At 38.9% G+C, this 17,806-nt stretch overlaps 1 protein-coding gene across 1 annotated transcript in view; it reads left to right on the top strand.

Annotated features, from left to right (window-relative positions):
• The window catches only part of TBCA (tubulin folding cofactor A), a 33,358-nt gene extending 17,018 nt beyond the window's left edge, over positions 1-16,340 (top strand). Inside the window, exons 2-4 of the mRNA XM_082497644.1 lie at positions 1,726-1,831; positions 12,104-12,190; positions 15,168-16,340. Coding sequence (XP_082353770.1) covers positions 1,726-1,831; positions 12,104-12,190; positions 15,168-15,248 — 274 coding nt within the window. The 3' untranslated portion in view covers positions 15,249-16,340. The remainder of the gene's footprint in view (positions 1-1,725; positions 1,832-12,103; positions 12,191-15,167) is intronic.
• Positions 16,341-17,806: the final 1,466 nt, after the last annotated feature.

Raw genomic sequence — 17,806 nt, 5'->3', positions numbered from 1 at the left:
ATGACACCACAGCCCAGCTTAGATCAACTGTTGTAGAGCCACAGCTTAAGGCTGTTTTACCAAAAAAACTTTTGATGATGTAAACTCTAACAAAAGCTGGGAGAGTTCCTGCTGTTGCAGTATCAGTATATTCACTTTGGAATTTTTCTCAAGATATTACTGCAGTGGTGCTTTTGTGGCGGCTTCAATTCACAGAAGGTTCTTGTCACCCCAGTACCGTTCTGTCCATCCTCAGCAGGGCACTTAACTGTGACAAATTAGGAATTAATTTGCTCTGATGTGCTAACGTGACCATGAAGATCTCTACAAGACCTTTATTTATTCTCTTTTCATTTGCTTCTTGGATCTGATTACGTTCTTTTGACTGTCAAGTTCTCTTTAAACAATCTTCTCTTATATAGGCTGATGTAGTGCTTATTCTTGTTTGGGGAAGGACTTTCTTTGGCATGCCCTCAGGTTTGCAGTTGCATCTCAGTGTTTGTTTCAATCTTGAATTGGCTGATCAGAAATTACCCATTCATTCTTCAGATCCTGTAGGATGTTTTGGTCCAGATCTAGCATTATGTAGTCCAACATATACCTAATGAACATACATAACAAAGTGGTAGATGTAACAACAAATATTAAGTTTGATAATGGGATTGCAATGGAAAAAATTACTCTAGGGCATGAGACTGGACTACCTTAAAATTCCCTTCTGACCTTCACAATTTTTTACATTACTCTACGCTACTCTGCATGTTAGCAAAAAACATCCTCCTCCCAAGTATGGGTCTGTTGTTAGGATTAAAAGATGGATTCTTTTCCCTTTGAAAGATAGGCCATAATGAAAATTGCTATAATGTAAATTACAGAACTGTTACTTCTGTCTATAACCCCCTAACCAGCATCAAGGTAAATGGAGGAAATACTCTAAGGAACTATGTGGCTACTGTGTTATTTGGGAATTTTACTTTTCATTACTTTGTACAAAAACTAGTACGGGAAATAATGCAGTTAATGGTGTGAAATGCAGTGATCAGGAAAAAAATGTTCTGGGATCATAGTTTGTGAACCTGAAAGTGCTGCTTCTTTTCATTTACATGTGGTAACTTTGAAAAAAGTTACTACTTAGAAGGATGTCCATCATTATTCGTCAAAAATGCAGGTGCAGTGGTGTTATTTAGCAGTGAATAGGAAAGAATAAAGACCACATGAGCCTAACAGCCAATGTGGGTTACTCACAAAACTATCAGAACATAGGTGATATTGAGAAAGTCTGGCAAATGCTGATGATAATGTTGTCTTTGAAGACATCTTAATATTGTTTGGTTTGGCTACCTATGATGTGAGGACTTTTTTGAGATAGATAGATAGCTTTCTTCCCTGTACTAATGTCTTTATGAGCAGTCATCTAGATCTACAAGGCAGCTTATCTGTTTCTGTTATGTATTTGAAGTGAAGTACCAATATATAGCTTTCCTAGGATATTCCAAATGGATGAGCCCACAGAGAATCTTTAAAAATATTTTTAATTTAAACTATAGTTACAAGAATCATTATACATTATAGCTAAATTCAGCATTTCCTAGGTGCAGATTTTTGCTGTGGTTAAGAGCATTTTTTAATAAAACTGTGTATTATCTTATAGGTCTGCAGCTTTTAGGTTTTTTTTTTTTTTGTTATCAGTAGTGTAACTTTACTGTAACAGAACCAGCTTAACACAATCACTTGGTTTAATTGCAGATTGGCAAAAGAAAAAGTTATGTATGAAAAAGAAGCAAAACAGCAAGAAGAAAAGATTGAAAAAATGAAAGCTGAAGCATGTGATGATTATGGAATTAAGAAGCAGGTAAACTATCCTAAAACTGGTTTCATAAAATCCTTCTTTGCTTTGATTTAATCATAGTCGTCTTTAAATTAAAAAATCTGTATCTTTTTCTGGACTCCTGTTATATAAAAACTAGACTAAAATCGTGCCAGTTGTAACTCACAATAAGCATTTGTAAAAACCTCCTTTGCTCAAGAACTGTTAAATTATAAGGAGACTGCATATGGATTACTTAGCACTTGGTGTCAGGATGGCTATCACTCACTACCAGTGTGTATGAGGCCATCATGAACTCTCTTTCTTAGAAATATCAAGAACCTGAAAATACATGGGCCGGGTGCATTTAGGTAAACTAACTGCTTGCTGGTAAATGCGAATGTTACAATGAAGTGAGAATGCTTTACAGTTAATATGAAGATGAAGCATGTCAACTCTATACTAGTATCCCTTTGGTAAAATCATAGACCTGGGAAGGAGAGAGAGCAGTGGGTATGCAGCTGCTCCGAGCAGCTGCTGCAGTTTCTAACAAAGTTACTGACTAGCAAGGTCCATGCTGTAGTTTCATCTGCTCAAGAGTATGGTTTAGTGTCACTATTATGATATGATTAAATTTCTCTTGAAAGGTTCCCCACAAAAGACAGTGGTAGCAGACAGTTGGTACATGCTCTTTTGGAAGATGGAGTGTCAAGTGTCCTCATTGAGAAAAGGCTTGGGTTTGGGAGATTTGTGTTTACAGAAGTGTGGCATGTCTGTGTTTAACTGTGGCCTTTATATTATTTCAACTAAATATGCTATCTTTTAACTATGTTTTTTCCCCAAGCATTTCCTAGATGTTTTCTCTTAAACCTTCACAGAAACTGACACCGTAAATAAAAATTATTTTCACTTGTTACAATGGTCTGGTGGCCTTCTGTTATAAAACCTGCTGTTCTCCCATCTTCATTTTTAAAAAATGGAAGAATAAGATAAACAAAACTCAAATATAACAAATTAACAAAAACAAGATAGGAGAAAGCCCTTTTAGAGCAAGCTAAACCAGGTTTTTTTAGTAAGTTCAGATTTCGGTTCATGTGTGTATCTCCTGCCTTGCTTTCATTATGCCATAGGAAAAATATACAAATAAAGAACTGTATTTATAGAGCAGAGCTGTGTCTGCCTTACCACTGACTGAAACTCCAAGGTCCTACAAAATAGTAGTCTTTCTGAAGATCTGCTGGTGCTAACAAGAACTAATGAATGCAATTCCCATTTTTAGTGTCCCCCATTCATCAGATTATTTGACTGCACTGTGGTATTTCTGCAGTGACCTGCAAGATATCATCAAAGTCAAAAACAGCGGAGGCTGTGAACTTCTGCTGTGAAATGAAATGTTACACACTACTTGAAGGTATTCTCAGAGACCAATGACAAAAGCCTTCACTGAGAACAGTCTCGATTAATTCAGAAATTGCCTGATCTGCTTTGAAAGCAATCAGCTTCTCTAGTGACATTTTCACTTCTTGTTCTTTTAGTGCACTTTGCATTCTGGAAGTTGTTAATAATACCAGGATAGTTTGCTCAAAAACGTATTTTGGGTAGAGAGAGAACTTTGAGAAGTTCTTCAGGAAAAATAAGTGTAGTAAGACATTTTAAGAATTGCTTTTAGTTAGTAATTCCTAATCTGAATTAACTGTTTATTTAAAAATATGGTTGTAGTCTTTTTTTCAGTAATGAAACATAATATTTGGGCAATTGAAATGAATTCAATCATTTGAGATTAGGAGACTAACTATTATTTTAGCTGAGGTGTCAGCTAAATCAGATATGTGTAAACAAATCAATCCAGAGTTGAGGGAGGGATATTTAAAAGCATTGCTTACTTCTTAAGGTACTACTATTCCCGTTTAGCCTTCTAGTTACAACTCTGCAGTAGAACATCTGGTTTCATAGTGCAGAAGTGACTATGGAAAATTTTACTTTAAAATTTATAATGCTGTTCCTACAGCATATGTAGACTTTAGGGTATGTCTGGTCTGTAAGGAGGGATCAGTCCCTTTGTAGAACAATAGTTAGGGTTTGACTCGATATTTTTCTCCTAACTCCATGTACGGTGGGGCAGCTTGTGGTTCCTGTAATCTCTACGTGAGGCAATGACCAACTAGGGTAGTTGGCAGTTGTTAGATACCAGCCTTCACCTGCACTGTCCAGAAAGATGTAATTAATTAGGAACAGATTTAATATCAGAGAAACAAAAAGGACTGTTTGCTCACAGTGCTGGTCTACTCTCACCAAAATTATAATTTGAAGACCCCATTGTAGGGCGCAACAAGACTTTGTTATGGTAACCCAGGGTAGTTCACTTCCTCCTATCTGAATATGTAGAGTCTCGAGCATGTCTTATTGTCATGGTGACCTGGGATAGTTCGGTTCTCCCCCATTTGCCCCAACCTTTGCGTGATCACCAGCATGACTGCTGATCTCAGAATTTGGGCAACAGCACCTGCATTATATCAGTGAGTTCGCTAATGAGCAAAACAGGACATTGCATATGTATGATATGTTAATCAGTACAAGTTTTATTATCCACCCCTGCAGTTCTTTCCTTTGAGCTTCACCCCTGAGCAGGGCTCCACTGTGTCGGGTCCCCATTTTGATTAGCATCGGTGTCCTGGGGCTCCCACCCTGGTAACGCTATGCTTTTGATAAAGCCAGAGCTTTCACTTGCCGAGTCTGGTGCCTTATCCCTGAGGGATCCGCACCTGCTTTTTGCTCCTAACACCTGTGTAATTACTATTGTCCCGGGTGCATGTCATATTTGCTGTGTACTCATGTACTTCTGTGAGTACACTCATGCTGTGTACTCAAGTACTCATGTACTTCAGCTGAATCCAAGCTAGGCAAGAACTACTTGTGGTAGGTTCTGTAACACAGGGAAAGAACCTCTAGCTTTATGGGGCACGGAAGCCCTTCTTTTTCCATCAGTTACAGATTATTTTTTTAAAAAATAAAAAGTATGAACACCAATTTGCTATCATCATTTTTTTGCCTAGGGCAGATCACAAGTTTAGAATTTAGAGTAAGGCTTGTAACAATTTGTTTGAGCAAAATTGGCAGAAAAAAAAACATAATAAATGAAGAGCAATATTGGAAAAAAAGGTTATGAAATAATTTTTTTCATACATTTTTGTATCTCAAAATCACACTATCCTTAACTGTAAGACTTGTAGGAAAAAGCATTATTAAATACTGTAATAAAATACTAAATTGAAAACAATCTCACTAAAACCTGAACTATTTTGTGCAAAAATTATCAGTTTTGTACAATTTAGGAAAAAATTAAAAGGTTTTTGATGTATTCTACCAGGTATAAATGCTGCTTGTGGTCTCTGTAGAGGATCATGAAGAACCCTGACTGGTAGCAGCAAGTAATGCAATTGTTTCTCTGTGTGATTTTTTTTTTTTTTTTGCAATGAAGCCTTAGTTTCTACACAGTTGTGATGGTTCTCATTATATGAAGACTTTACACAGAGCTTTATAGTACTTTATCCATAATAGAAACTTTTTACACTGTAATCACTCATGAGTGCAGACTAATGATACGAACCAGTAGTTTTCTGTGGTTGTTGATGTGTCTCGTACATAAATAAACATACTTTCCCATCTAATGCTTTTACTGTGAGGCTTGTGAGTGCGGGAAAAGCCTGAGGTATCTATTGTTTCATGTCAGTGAGATTGTAGATATACTCTGGAGTTTTTGTTAACTGTCAGCATTTTTACTGATAAATGATAAATTTTCATTTTTTAAAAATAGCTTCTCTGCAGTTTCAAATTACTTCTCATGAAACGTCCTTTCCAGATGAGTTAAAAATCCAATGGACTTAACATAGAATTTAATATCTGCATGCCAAAGTGTACATAACAGTATATAAGTACATCTTGTTAATACACACTTTTTTACAAGTATTAGTGAAAGCAGCAAGATTTGTCTTGCTTTGTTGAGTTGAAGGCAGAGTATCTCCTGAAACAGCTAAAAAGAAATACATTGGAAACAGTGCATATTGTTTTGGAAAATTATTGTGGGAGATGAGACTTTGTTGCTAATCTTGTAACTGCGGGAGTTCCAGCCAAAAGAAACATTGTAGTGTTCTGTAAGTTTTGCATTTTAAAATGTCTGTTTAGCATCAAAGAAACACTCCCCCTAGTTCAGTTGGCTTTTACATTTTTAGCCTGTTCCACTCCTCACCCGGTTAGTTCAAATGAAGTTTCAATCTTCTCACCAGTCAAGTACAGTAAGATTAGGTGAGACACACAGTTTCACTTCAGTCTGATTATTTTCATGTTGGGTTTGGTTTGTTCTTTTTTTTCCCTAAGAATAGATGCTCTTGCATAATAATCTGAACTCTAGCTCTAGTTGCTTAGGTAAAGAGTCAGTGGAAATGCTAATGAAGGGTCTAATGCTCCGCCTTACATATTTGGACAGTAAGTATCTTTAACAACCATGGTTTGTTTCCTTAAAAGCTATCAACTTGGAATTCTCTGTACTAAATACAAAATAATAATACAACTGGTATTAAAAAAATGCTTTCAAATTTTGGTTTTATTGCCTAATGAAAGGGACCGAATGATGAAAAGTCATTACTGTGCTCTTCCTTTTTCCCTTCCATTTTTCAAAGGTTGTTTTCCTTTTTGATCTAGGCAGGTGTAAATACCCTTTGGATTCCAGACTTAATGCTGAGGATTAAAGGCACTTGTGCAGTATTTGGAATGAGTTAGTATGGGAACATTCCTATGGCAGAAAAGTCCTACCATTGAGGTAGGACGTGATTCATTTCTTCTTCAGTTGGCCTCACTTTTCCTCTGCTCCAGAGGGAGAAAAGTCCTACCATTGAGGTAGGACGTGATTCATTTCTTCTTCAGTTGGCCTCACTTCTCCTCTGCTCCAGAGGGAGGAAGAAAATCTGGACTTGACTTTTCTGCCTTCTGTATATCTAGGGAACTTCCCATGTCTGTTCTGCTTCTGATCTTAGCACAAATATTTTGCCAGGTATTTCACCTCCACAAAACAGATGGGTGTTCCTCCCAAACCTTCAAGCTTAATCTAAAACATCTCCTAAGCAGCCTGCAACTTTTAGCATAGCGTGCATTACAATAAGCACAGATTCAGGATCTGTATCTTACCTCAACAACCATTATCTTACCTCCTCCTCTAGCTTTCTTCCTACAAATGATAGGTGGTTTGTGGTTGATACATGGCCATTTCAGTTCTTGAAACACTCAAGCATTATAGAAACAAAACAATGTTCTCCAATTCTTTACTACAAGCTTTTCTTCATGGCCCTTCAGAAGGGTTTTGATCAATATATTTGACAACTCACCTACAATGGACTGCAGTCTGCTCTTGTATGCTGTATTTGTGGATAGCTCAAGCTTTTTGGGGGCCTGCTATGTGAAAACAAAACAAGTTACTTCAAAGGAATTAGAACTAATAAAACCTGGTTTCCTGAATTTGGGGGGGGGGGGGGGGAGGATGGGATGGGATGGGATGGGATGGGGAATGTTTCTCTCTGTACACACCTTAATACCACATCTCCTCTGAGTTCCTGCCTGCCCTACACCCAGCTTTCTCCTACATCAGCTATGCTGTCCTACTCCCCGTGTCTCCATGCCATCATCCTAGCCCCAGCATTGTGCCTTTATATTCCCTAATTAGTCAATGGATTCCAAGTTTTTTGCAAACTTTCTGATGAAAATTAGTTCACACAAGTAGCACTTTTCTTAGCAAACTGAATTACTTGACTGTTTTTTTTCTTTTCCTCCCTACCATTTTTGAGCAGATCCATACTTTTATGGTTATCTGTGCAATAGTCAAGGACAGGTGATTATGAGGCACTATTTAAAAGCATGAATATATATTCATGTGTGTCTATATAATTTGTACATATATAAGACTTGTTCACATTTATCATTTTTTAGCCTATCTCTTGTGTTTAGAACACCGCTCCTGTCATGTGAAACAATATTGTCACTATATCCTGTGACCCAGTAGTTTATCATGATTCTATGATTATTAGACTGTCCTTCTAAGATCAAGGAAAGATAGAGAGCCCTGTGGAGTTTTTCTTGTTGTTTTCAAATTATTTGTGGATCTGCACATCCCTAAATCCCTTGTTTAGACATGAGTCAGCTGCGAAAAACAAACAAACAAACTCTCCTTCCATCTTTTCAGAGCTGATAAAACTGCTGTTCCCATTATATAATACGTCAGTTAGGCTGAGCAAAATTGCTTCCTATTGCAGAATACTCGGTATCAACACTCATAAGCAGTAATGTTTATTTGTATTCTTAAATTATCTAAGATTTGCTTTAGTGTAAGTGCTTGGGTGATCCAAAGAGTAAAGTATCTGCCTCATCTGAGCAGCTCTGATCTGCCTAAAGCTGAAGTAGTAGCTTTGAATTTTCATTGAGTCACCTGGTGAAAATCTAAATCGCTTATGGTTAAAGGTGTAGGCATTACCATCTGTATTGGGTTTGTGTGGCAAGGTTTTGGTACTGGGGGAGCTACAGGGGTGGCTTCTCTGAGAAGGTGCTGGAAGCTTCCCCCGTGGCATGATACAGCCAATGCCAGCAGACTTCAAGACAGACCCACTGCTGGCCAAGGCTGAGCCCATCAGTGACAGTTGTAGCACCTCTGTGATAATGTATTTAAGAAGGGAAGAAAACCTGTGCAATGGCAGCTGGGAGAGAGGAGAGGGAGAAACAGCTCTGCAAACACCAAGGTCAGTGAAGAAGGAAGGGGAGGAGGTGCTCCAGGCGCCAGAGCAGATTCCCCTGCAGCCCATGGAGGTTAACAGTGGAACAGATGGATGTGCCCAAAGGAGGCTGTGCCCCCGCGGAGAGCCCAGGCTGGAGTAGGCTCCTTGCAGGACCTGTAGCCCCATGGAATGAGAAGCCCATGCTGGAGCAAGTTTGCTGGCTTGTGACTGTGGGAGACCCACGCTGGAGCAGTCCATTCCTGAAGGACTGCGCCCCATGGAAAGGACCCACGCTGCAGCAGTTCATGAAGAACTGTAACCCATGGGAAAGACTCATTGGAGAAGTTTATGGAGGACTGTCTCCTGTGGTGGGACCCCATGCTGGAGCAGGGGAAGAGTGTGAGGAGTCCTCCCCTTGAGGAGGAAGGTACAGCAGAGACAACATGTGATGAACGGACTGCAACCCCTGTTCTCTGTCCCCCTGCGCCACTGAGGGGAGAGGAGGTAGAGAATTTGGAAGTAAAGTTAAGCCTAGGAAAAAAGGATGGGTTGGGGGAAGGTGTTTTAAGATTTAGGGGGGGGTATTTTTATTACCCTACTCTGACTTGATTGATAAGAAATTAATATCCCCAAGTCAAGTCTATTTTACTCCTGATGGTAATTGGTGAGTGATGTCCCTGATCTTATCTCAACCCAGGAGCCTTTCATTGTATTTTCTCTCCCCTGTCCACCTGAGGAGGGGAGTGATAGAGCTTGTGGTTGGGCTCCTGGGCATCCCGTCAGGGTTACTTCACCACACTTCTCCTCAGCTGTTTCTCACAGACTCACGTTTGGCCTTAGTGCTTATTTTGAATGTGTAAAATAATTGTCTGATTTTAGCTATGGTCCCCTTCCACTTAAGCAACTAGTAGGTAGATCTGTGGGTTTGCATCTGTTCTGCTTTGTCTGTCAGTGCAATCTGGAATTTATGGAAAACAGATTAAAGGCTACTGTGCATTATGCACACCAGTTCTTTGACATCTGATCCAATTTACAGAAAGTCCATATTGTGTTTAGTAAATAGGCTGTATACAACCCAACAGTTAGACAGCTCCATCACATATGACCAAAATGCTTTCTTTTGTAAGATGCCAAACATCTGCTCTTTTAGTAGAAATATCTTCAATCCTGAAAGATAACTGACTAGAAATGTGGCTGGTTGAAGATGTTTCTTTAACTGGCTTTTTCAGTACACTTAAAGAAAAGGGAACATTATTCCCACTGTAGCCACGATAGCTCTTTTGGTCCTATGTGCAGTTATTGACAAAAAATTCAGTTTGCTTATCCCTGTACATGTTTTTGTGCTTTATTGCTTTTGTCTTAATACTGTATTTAGATGCACTTCAGTTACTCCCATTTTTTTAATACTTCTATTTGGCATTGTAATTCACAGAAACCTTGCAGATATTTATGGTTCTTCACAAAGTTAGATCAGTTTCATGTAATAACTTCCTCTGTGACCTGCTTAAAATTTAAAGCCCTTAGAGTTCTGTTAGAAAGTTTGACAGAATTTTGATATAATTTGGAGAGCAAACACTTTTAATTCCAGTCCTAAAGTTTATCTAATTATTTGAGCTTTTGACTTTGCTTTATCGTATACATTTGAAACAGTAAATGGCCTAGCTGAGATTATTGGCATTACTTGAAAAAATGTGTTTTATGCAGAAGTTGTCAAAGTTAGCATAGGTAGTCCAGTAATCAACTAATAATCTTGGTTCCACAAAATTCCTGTTACAGTCTTCAACTGTTTGCACCTACTGAAGTTGTAGTTCCAGGATTTATCTTCCTTCTGTTTTTTATTTATTCCATAACCGCAGGAAAATGTAAATAAAACTCAGGCCCTTTGGATCCCAGTCAAATTCTGTTTTGAACAGAGTGATAGCAGTAGTTTTGTTCTTTTCTTAGAGCAGCCAGGACTACAGTTTACAGATTCTAGAGTTATCTGTCTTCCCAGATTGCTTATTGAGTGGCATATATCCAGTAAGTTACTGCTTCTCATATCATCTACCAACTTTACAACACATAACTATTTAGCAGTATGGACCCAAGGAAGTCATTATTGTATATTCTCACCCCTGTAGGTATTCTTTATGAAACAAATTTGTAGTACATAAAGCAGGAGGCATCATCTCATGCAGTTTATGGCAGACCTTGCCCTATGAAGTTACAAACCTTTATTCATTCACTGCTGAAAGCGTAATATGCAAGAGTTCCTAGTTTTATTTTTAATATAGTCCAATACCAAATGTTTAAAAGAAAAGTGATAATACCAATGAGAACTAGAACGTGGGGGTACTTAATTTTTTTTTTTCTAATTGTCACCTGTCTTTGCTTCATTAAAATAAACAAGGTTTGCCCTAGATTCTCTCAAAGAAATTAGAAACAAAGTTTTTAAACCCTTTCTCTCAACAATAACTTGAACTAAACTTAAATATATAACACTTAAAAACATGGTGATAATATTTTACTACATAAGGTGTTCCTGTATGCATACAGTCTTAGCTATAGCTTATCTTCCCTTTTACAATGACAGTGTTCCCTTCTGTACAGCAGCATGAATACTGAAAGGAGACTACAACATAGAAGTGATAGAATGAAGTAAGCCATTCAAAGGGAACGCCTTCTGTTGCAGGTTATCCTGAGTGCAGAACAGGTTTCATATTTAAATATCTAACAAATTTTCACTTCTAAATAGATTTAACATTACTGAACAACTCTGCACACCTTTTCTTCTCTGTGGATAGATTTCAGATCCAGAAATGTTCCATGAAATAAGTGTTCCCTTGTATAAATCTGAAGTTGTTTTCTGTAGAAGGCAGCAGGATGTTCAGATTCAGTGGGTGCCAGTTTAGTAATTTTGTTCAAAGTGCATGGTGAGAATAATCTTTCTCCTAAAATGAAGCACAAGGATAAGTAATAACTTTTTATGCATGATAAGCATCAAAAATATGAGCCTGCTGGTCTTTGCTTTTCATTTTTCTTTACCTTTGTCTTTCACTCAGAGCCTCCCGCAGTGTGCACACAATGTGATCAATAACTCAATAACTTTTTTCATGCAGTAATTATCTCTATATGGTATTATCTGAACACTGTTTTTCTTTATTACCCAAAAGATGCAGGAGATATTTATATAACCAGCTGATCCCATTTTGGATGAAGCTGCTTCATGACAGCAGGAGAAAGTTTGTTTTAAATGGCCTTTTTAAACAAATGCAGTATGGAAAGCTTATCAGGCAGTACTTTTTTCTAAGGTAAAAGTTATTCTAAATGCTCTTGTGCCCTTAATACTTTAAACATTTACGTACAAAGTAAACGGAAGTGTCCTGTAAATTAACAGAGTTTAAGCAATTATGCTAACTGAATGTCTTCTAATAAAAAAAGCCTATTCAGAAAATAGGTACAACTGTTCTGAAGTTCCTAAATGATGACTGGACTACTGATTTTTCACAGTAAAGACTTATCTTAAAAAATAACATTACAATCTGGAATACATTCTGATTTCATTGACTTATCATTTTCACAGATTGAGATCTTACAAGAGTCACGAATGATGATTCCAGACTGCCAGCGCAGATTAGAAGTTGCACATGCAGATCTTACTCAACTACTAGTAAGTATAGCACCAAAAAACACCGATCAAGAAATGCCTTGATGAACTTGGATAAACATGCTTGTCTGCAGTGCAATTGCAGCATATTACAACTGGATTGAAGAATTACTTTTTATAGGTCCCAAGCATAGCATCCTATAACATACCAACATTTCATTTTAGATAACTGTATGTGCAGACTTGGTCTTCAGTCCATGAAAACTGCATGTTAGACTATTAGAAGCTGTCTTTAAGGGAATATACACTCAATGTACACTTAAATACAGAACTGCTAGAATGGACTCTGAATTCCTGTGCTAGTTACGTGATCAGAAAAAATAGTTCACATGCTTTAGATAGTTTTCTAGATGACCCAGATTTATATATTATGTTTGTAGTGAACTGATATAGTCAAGATACTTTGCTTACTACTTTTATTACACTATGGACAAGAAACAAAACAGCTGAGTCTTCGCCAAGTACTGCTTATATGATTTATTAGTGAGGAGCATTGGTGCCACATTTTTAAGATATGAATACCTACAGGAATAAATAGTATCTTGTACAAATAGATTCACTGAAACTAAACTAAGTTTGGAGATCATCATGCTTATCTCATCAAGAATTCAGCTAAACACGTAAATGATACTGTGAGGCTGAAAATACATACCCTGAAGTACACACATCTGATGGCTAAAATGCAAAACCCTTCTCAAAGGAAAACTCAAGCTGTCTTATCCTCAGGTGACACACCTCTACTGTTTTCCAGAAAAAATGCTCAGTAACTGGCAGGATTTAGGGTCCTTTCATTATTCAGCTTGTTACTTGACAGTTAGCTGGTCTAGATTTCAGTGGCATGCAGAAGTGGTGCTACTAATCCATACAATGTGCTGTACAAACTTAAAACAAGGAATGGGGCAGAGTTACTATTGTTGTTAAGAATTTGGAAGTCTTTAAGGGTTGCCTCCTGTGCTTAGCTCACCTTCAAATGCTTTTAATAAAATCAACTGTACAGTTTGTTTTTTCATTTGTCAGTCTGCTTAAGCTTTTTTGTAACAGTACTCTTGTTCTGAGGTCTGTTGTTATTCATTCCAGTTATGCTGTCCTTGGTTTTAAATATTTAACAGAATAAAATAAAGGTATCCATAGGTTACATCTACTCACACATGACACCATTATCCTGGGCCTTAAGTAGGACAAAAAAAATTACCTGTGCTTTGAATCTTGTAGAACTAGTGTTTTCAATAATGACATAGCCCTTTTTTCAGTCAGAATGGTTTGGGTTGGAAGGGACCTTTAAAGGTCATATAGTCCAGCCCCCCTGCAGTGAGCAGGGACATCTTCAACTAGATGAGGTTACACAGAGCCCTGTCCTGCCTGACCATGAATGTTTACAGGGACAGAACATCTACCACCTGTGGCAGTGTTTCACCACCATCATCATAAAGTATTTCGTCCTTATATCTTGCCTAAATCTACCCTCTTTTAGTTTAAAGCCATTACCCCTTGTCCTATTGCTACAGGCCCTAGTAAAAAGCCTGTCCCTGTCTTTCTTAAAGCCCTGTTTAAGTACTGAAATGCCACAATAAGGTCTCCCTGGAGCCTTCTGTTCTCCAGGCTGAACAACCTCAACTCTCTCAGCCTGTCAGCACAGGAGAGGTGCTCCAGCCCTCTGATCATTTCTGTGGCCCTCCTCCAGACCTGCTCCAGCAGGTCCATCTCCTTCCTGTGCTGAGGGCTCCAGAGCTGGACGCAGTACTCCAGGTGGGGTCTCACCAGAGCAGAGTAGAGGGGCAGAATCACCTCCCTCAACCTGCCAGCCATGATTCTTTTGATGCAGCCCAGGACATGCTTGGCTTTCTGGGCTGTGGGCGCACATTGCCAGCTCATGTCCGTTTTTTTCATCCACCAGTACCCCCAAGTCCTTCTTGGCAGGGCTGCTCTCAATCTCTTCATCCCCCAGCCTGTATTGATACCTGGGGTTGCCCTGACTCGGGTGCAGGACCCTGCACTTGGCCTTGTTGAACCTTATGAGGTTCACATGGGCCCACTTCTTGAGCTTGTCCAGGTCCCTCTGGATAACATCCCCTTCCTCAAGCACTGCACCACTCAGCTTGGTGTTATCTGCAAACTTGATGAGGGTGCACTTGATCTCACTGTCTGTGTTGTTTATGAAGATATTAAACATCACTGGTTCAAATACAGACCCCTGAGAGACACCACTTGGCACCAATCTCCACCTGGACATTGACCACTACCCTCTGGATGCAACCATCCAACCAATTCCACATCCAACAAACAGTCCACCCATCAAATCCATACCTCTCTGATTGAGAGAGAAGGATGAACCATGCCGAAAGCTGTACAGAAGTCCAGGCAGGTGACATCCGTAGCTCTTCCCTTGTCCACTGATATAGTCGCTCCATCATAGAAGGTCAGGCAAGATTTGCCCTTGGTGAAGCCATGCACTGGCTGTCTCAAATCACCTTCCGTGTGCCTTAGCATAACTTCTGGAAGGATCTGTTCCATGATCCTCCCAGGCACAGAGGTTAGGCTGAGAGGTTGGTAGATCCCACGGTCCTCCTTTCTACCCTTTTTAGAAATGGGTGCAATGCTTCCCTTTTTGCAGTCATTGAGGATTTCACCTGACTGCCGTGACTTTGGAAAAGTCACGGATAGTGGCTTAGCGACTCTGGGCTACATCTTGTTGGGTCCCATAGACTTCTGTATGTTCAGTTTCCTCAGCTGGTTTCAAACCTGATCTTCTCTTACATTGGGAGGGACTTTGCTCCTCCAGTCCCTGCCTTGTGGTCCCATCCACTCAAGAGGTGTAAGGAGAGAGGTTGCCAGTGAACACTAAGGCAAAAAAGTTGCTGAGTATCTCAGCCTTCTCCTCATCTGTTCTTACCATTTTTTTCATAGTTACCTTCTTAAATTTAATCCTACGTCAATTACTTTCAGAGTACTCAATTATTTTATTTTTATTTTTTAATTCCAGGAAAATGAAAAAGAATTGGAAGAAGCTGAAGAGTATAAAGAAGCACGTTCCATACTGGAGTCAGTGAAGCTGGAAGCTTAGAAGTTTTTCAGTACTCTCTTTATACGCATTAGCACTGGGTCCATTCCACACTTTCATTTGACTATGGCTCTGTTACTATTGTTGACTTGCTAAGGTTCCCTTTATGCAAACTGGCCTTTCTCTGACTGCAAGATGCATTAAATAAAGGATGTTCTGAAACATGTGTGTTCCATATTCAGGCAAAATAGAAACATTTCCAGTTCACCTCTGTTACAGCAAGGAAAAATAAAGCCTATTTAATGTAAGTGTAATAGTGTAATAGCTAATATACAGAACTTAATCTGAACAATTCAGGCTAAGTAACAAAGTTCAGCTACGTAAGGAATGCGAGGGACCAATAAATACTTTAGAATGAAATAGAATCATAGAATGGTTTGGGTTGGAAGAAAACTTAAGTTCCAATGCCCTGCCACAGGCTTTAGAAGCACCTTATATTTGAAATAATTTCAGACCATGATAGCATAACAATTTGTACTGAAAGAGGAGATGGACTAAATGACCCTTCAAAGTCACCCATTCTTTTTCCTATGATGCAATTTATCTGTAATTTTATTAACTACTTACCCCTTGTTTATCTTTGAGCCCAAGACAGAATTAAGAGCTGATTCCAAATCTTTCTCAGTTTGCCTGGGGTTGATTCATAGAGCCCCATTCACGCAGTTACCATTGATCAAAATTCTCTTACTTTTTCAAGAAATGGAATTTAGCAGCTGACCAATATGTTGTTAGTTGGATCTGCTGGTGAGAGTTCTGGATTGAATGCTTTTCCTGAAAGCACCTTGGCCTAAAGCGAGGGTTTTTTTAAACAAAATCACAACCCCAGAAAATGAAAGAGAACTCATGGGTAAGCAAACAATGCTTAATCTGCCTGGAAGACCATTAAAACATTATGTACGAAAGCTGTGGTTCTTTCAGAATAGCTTCTCTAAGCAAACAGTAAGCTCTGCTGATGAACAAGAAAGCTTTTTACATTAGTTTTTCTAGTTTGAAAGTGTTATGGCATGTTCCTTAAAGGCAACACAAAGCACAGTGTACCTTTTGTGTGGTGCTATATTGAATACTCTTAATAAAATTTTTTGTTAATTTGCCTGAGTTTGGGTAAACTGCAGTTTCGTATGTACCTACCTTAAGCGCATTAAGAGTAATAAGTCTGCTTCACCATCACTCTTAAGCACTGCTCTGACAGATTATCAACGCTACAAAGTTTCTGATGGACTGCAGGATGCCCTACTTTTGAAGTGACCCCAGACCAGTATGAAACAGTGCTAAGAGGTGAAACCTTTAGTGACGCTACTTTGGCTTCATAAGAGGACACGCACACCTTCTTACCAGCATTGTGTCCTAGGCACATAATTGCCAAACAGACACTGCCTGGTCCACAGCACAAATGAACTACTACTGATGAGAACATCTGCCTTTAAATAATCATTTCAGTCAGCTTCTTCTATGGACCTTCACCAAGGAAAGATAGCTGGAGTGGACAAAGCATGTCTTAGCTGACGGGCGGCAGTCACTGTAACAGTAACTCTATGCTTGCAGCCATTGAGTGGAGCATGTGAATAAATGCTGAGCTGGAAAGAGGTGTGTGTGGGGAGGTGTCGATTCTGCTGGGTAAAGCAGAATTTAAAATAAAAATTACTCTTCTTCAGAAGAAATAATACACACTTCTGGAAAACAAACCCACAGAAAAATGAGGTGCAGTTGCTGAGAACCATAAGAAATGCAGGTCAGCATGAAAGCTAAACAGAGGTGTGACCTATAGTGGCTGCAGGAAAGTATCATTGTGATATGGCTTAAGTTGGCATTTAGAGTTAAAGGCACTTGCAACGGAGCAGCTACCATATAAACCAGACTCCATGGAAAAGTTTCTTGGTGCAATAGTTTCTAGGGTAGAGTGGTTTCTCACGTTTGCCTAGGACTTCTCTGTCAAAGCTATTTTCTAGCTACGATCGATTGCTTCATGAACAAGATGATACACTCACCTGCCCTTTCTTCTTCCCTCTTACTAAGTTCTCAAAAAAAGTGAGCGTGAGCATGTACTGTTGTATCGCAAATAGCCAGCCTCACTGATGAAAATCAAGGTATGTTCATACCTGAAAGGGTTTGCTTTTTTCCTGTCTCCTGGTGGCTCTGGAAGTGTCTTAACTTCTGAGAGGACAGCAAGCATGATACCTGTAAAAACTATACCAAAGAAATGTGACAAGACAGCAATAACATAGGGCTGGGCCCTGAAGGGCGACTGGCAAAACCGTGCAGATAATGCATTACTCATCCTAGCAGAACAGATGATCCAGTGATGCATTACAGTAGACTGCATTTTTCCAGCAGTGCTCCGAGTGGCCAGATGCAGATTATTCATAAAGAAGATTATTTTTGCTGATGAAACATTTATCATTTAGACTGGATCAAAGTTCCATAGTGAAGTAAAATACAGAAGATTAAGTGTAAGTACTAGTATTACTACTACCCTCTCGGATCCCAAATTCAAAAGGCAGTAGCACATCAAGTGATACCATGTTATTTTTAATTTTAAAGTTATCCACTCTTTTTGGAGATAC

This window comes from Vanellus vanellus (assembly GCF_965231255.1).
Source record: "Vanellus vanellus genome assembly, chromosome: Z".
NCBI classification, from domain to species: Eukaryota; Metazoa; Chordata; class Aves; order Charadriiformes; family Charadriidae; genus Vanellus; species Vanellus vanellus.
This window is presented reverse-complemented; position numbering and strand designations above follow the sequence as displayed.